Source organism: Rhea americana, unplaced genomic scaffold (genome assembly GCF_003343005.1).
Source record: "Rhea americana isolate MKP2758 unplaced genomic scaffold, rheAme1 scaffold_368, whole genome shotgun sequence".
NCBI classification, from domain to species: Eukaryota; Metazoa; Chordata; class Aves; order Rheiformes; family Rheidae; genus Rhea; species Rhea americana.
Window position 1 is genome coordinate 265,051 of NW_028186499.1, and position 3,423 is coordinate 268,473.

Below are 3,423 nucleotides of genomic sequence, written 5' to 3' on the forward strand. Positions count from 1 at the left end.
CCCGGCAGCGCGGGCGCAGGGCCGTAGGGGCACGATACACCCCCGCAGCACGGGACGTGGGACACGGAGACACGGGGTACGGGGCACAGGGACATGGGGCATGGGACACGGTGCACCCCTTCCAGCACGGGGACATGGGACACTCTGGCGTGGGGACGTAGCACTCAGGAACACCTGGACATGGGACATAGGACATGATGCACCTTCCCAGCACTAGGAAAGGGGGACAGTGGGCACCCCCCGGCACTGGGACACAAGACACAGGAACATGGGGACATGGTGCATCCCTTGGCCAGGGGACACAGGACATGGGGAGACAGTGTACCCTTTGGCATGGGAACATGAGACACGAGGCATGATACATGCCCTCCCCTCAACCCCCCAGCATGGGGACAGGGAACATAGGACACAGGGCAGCCTCTAGCACAGGAACACGGGGGCCTGGGAGTGGGGGGCTGCAGGGCCTAGAGTTGTGGGGCAGAAGGGGGCAGGGGGCTTCTGTGGGGCAGGAGCCAGGAAGTGGGGTGTGCCCATGGGGGACAAACCCCACAATGATGGGGTTCCCATCTGGGGCAGACCCATAGGATCCCTGAAGGGACAAACCCCATGATGCTGGGGATCCTGTGTGGGGCAGACCTGTAAGGTTTGGGGATACTCCATTTTGCATACCCCACAGGGCTTGGATGTTGGGTATAGGACAAACCCTTTGCAGTCTTTGGAGCCCTTTGGGGCAGATGGATGGGATCCCTGAGGAACAAGCCCTATGCTGCTGGGGGTCCTGAGTGGGGCAGACTCACAGGACCCTACCGAGGGGCAAACTCCAAAAGGTTTGGCTGCTTGTGAGAGTAGGCCCATGCAGGCATTGCCCCTCAGGAGGAGGAGGCCCCAACCCTTACACAAGACATCAGAGAATCCACGTACCCCACGGCAGCAGTGGCTGAGGACTGGGCAGGCAGCAGTTGTGGCCAAGCTTTGATAGGGCCCATGGTGGTGGGGGGTTCCTCTTCCCACGGTGACAGAGATGGCTCTGCATTGGGGCCAGCCCCAGGGCCCAGCATGGCCAGTGGGGACCAGCCAGGGGTCACCAGTGCTGGAGACCACAGGGGACATGGCCAGTGGTTCCCCTCCCACGAGACTGTCCTGCTGCCCTGGGGCCCAGGAGGGGCCAGGCAGTGCTGGCCCCATGCATGGCCCCACCAGCAGCACAGCACGCAGGGGCTGGCAGCAGGGTGGCCCAGTAACCCTAAGGTGAAATGAAAGCTCTGTACCACAGTCCTGCCTGACATCGGGCACCCGCAGGCAGTGCTATCTGCAGTGCTAGTCATAACCTGCCTGGAGCTCCAGCCTCTGGATATGTCCCCCAAGGCGAGCCCTCTCCTCCGTCCTGCCACGGCCACACCACCAGGGCCACAGCTACCACCACACTGCCACCACCATGCTGCCAGGGCCACTGCCAGACTGCCAAAGCTACTATCACGCCACCACCACCACCGCCAGGGCTACTGCTACCACCAAGCTGCCACTACCACTATAGCCATGGCCCTGGCTACACTGTCATACGCTGCCACAGCCTCTGCTGCCATCACCACTGGCTGGCTGCCACAGACAGAGCAACTATGGGAGCAGCGCACGGCAAAGCTGGGCACAGCTGGGCAAAGGGCCTGACATATCTAGGGGCTCTGCTGGGCACAGCAGGGCACAACTAGGCTCATGTGTGGGGAAGGGCGATGAACCTCTGCTGCTGTGGGAGAGAAGAGCTTGCAGCATTGGGGAAAATGGCAGTACCCACCAGCAGGGTGGGGTATTTGGGAGGAGCCATAGGGAGGGCAGGGCCTGCCCCCACAGGGGTGGAGCCTGCAGGGGAGGGGACGGCTCTGAGCCTCACGGCTGCCATCTCTTGGTGGTTTCCAGGCTCTCCGAACTGTCTCCAGCTAGTTTCCAGGGCTCCCCAGATATCCCTTGGCAGTTTCTGGGCTTCCCCAGCTGTCTCTAGGTAGTTTCCAGGGCCCCCCAAACAGCCCTTGGTGGTTTCCAGGCTCCCCCCAGCTGCCCCCAGGTAGTTTCCAGGCCTCCCAGCTGTCCCTTGGCAGTTTCCAGCTGCCCCAGCTGTCTCCAGCTAGTTTCCAGGCCCCCCCTCAGCTGTCTCCAACTAGTTTCCAGGCCCCCCTCAGCTGTCTCCAGCTAGTGTCCAGGGCCCTGCAAACATCCCATAATGGCTTTGAACCCCCACCGGTGTACAGGTGCTTTCAGACCCGCCCCAGCTGTCTCTTGTCAGTTTCCAGGCCTCCCCAGGTGCGCCTGGGGGGGTTCCCTGCCCCCTGCAGCCCCATTCCCTCTGGGCGGTGCCTGCAGCGGTGGCTGGGCTGGGGCACAGGCACTGTTTGGGGCAGGTTGGGGAGCACAGGGCTGGCCCGCATGCCGTGGGGGACACCCCACGCGGGGCTGCAAGTTGAGCATGGCCAAGGCAGCTTCTCAGTGGCCGGCATGGGGACGCCATAGAGGCCATGGTGTGCCCCATCCGTGCCTGCCATCGCTAAAGACGACCAGCTCTTGCTGGGATGCTGCTGCCACCCCCGCATTCCGGGGGGCGCCCAGATGTCTGGGCCCCCATGGCACACCGAGACCATGGTTCCAGGCAGGGGTGGCGTGTTGGGGGGATGCTGAGTCACCTTTGCCCCCCAGTGCATTTTTGGGAGCAGCTCCAGCCCATGTGGCCTGGGTGCCCTTGTGCCAGGGCTGCTCAGCACAAGTGTCTGCGCAAGTGCTGCTAATTGCAAGAGCTAATCAGTCCCGGAGGTGATGGCAGCCAGGTAAACAGGCAGCAAGGACAGCCCTGTGACGGCAGCACGGAGCGCTCTGCACCCCGAACTGGCACCTCCCACGGTGGCTCTCCCCTCCTCCCCCCGAGAGGGGAAAGGACTCAGGCATCCTGCACTCAGGGACCCTCTTGGAGGGACGGGGCTCGGGGCCCTGCTGTGCCACACTGCGCCGTGCGTGCCAGGCTGTGCCAGGCTATGCATGCCACACCTGCCGTGCCGTGCAGCGCAGCATGGTCCAGAATAGCTCCTGGGACAGCCAGCCTGGCCCCAGCACTGACATTTCTCTGCCTGCCTGGTGTCAGTTTTACAGCTGTCCCTGTGTGACCCTGGGGCTGGCGGTCCCCAGCCCTGCCAGGGCCTGTCGGTGGCACAGCCCAGCGGCACCTCACTGCTCTGCAGCTGTACTTGCTCTGTTCCCAGCCCCCTTACGTGCACAGCTGCCCTGCCCCTGCTCCTCCATGGTTGGACCCTCCTGACCCTGCACCCCTGCACCCACACCCTACCCCCCAACTCCCCTTCTGCACTCTGCACCCACCCCCCTGCCCCCTGCATACCCTGCACACTGCACCCACCCTACTGCCTCCACCACTGCACCCTGCCCACA

At 63.6% G+C, this 3,423-nt stretch overlaps 1 protein-coding gene across 1 annotated transcript in view; it reads right to left on the minus strand.

The window, feature by feature from the left end:
* PPP1CA (protein phosphatase 1 catalytic subunit alpha) overlaps positions 1 to 3,279 on the minus strand; it is an 8,074-nt gene extending 4,795 nt beyond the window's left edge. Inside the window, exon 1 of the mRNA XM_085312491.1 lies at positions 3,249 to 3,279. Within this exon, the coding sequence (XP_085168617.1) occupies positions 3,249 to 3,279 (31 nt within the window). The remainder of the gene's footprint in view (positions 1 to 3,248) is intronic.
* Positions 3,280 to 3,423: the final 144 nt, after the last annotated feature.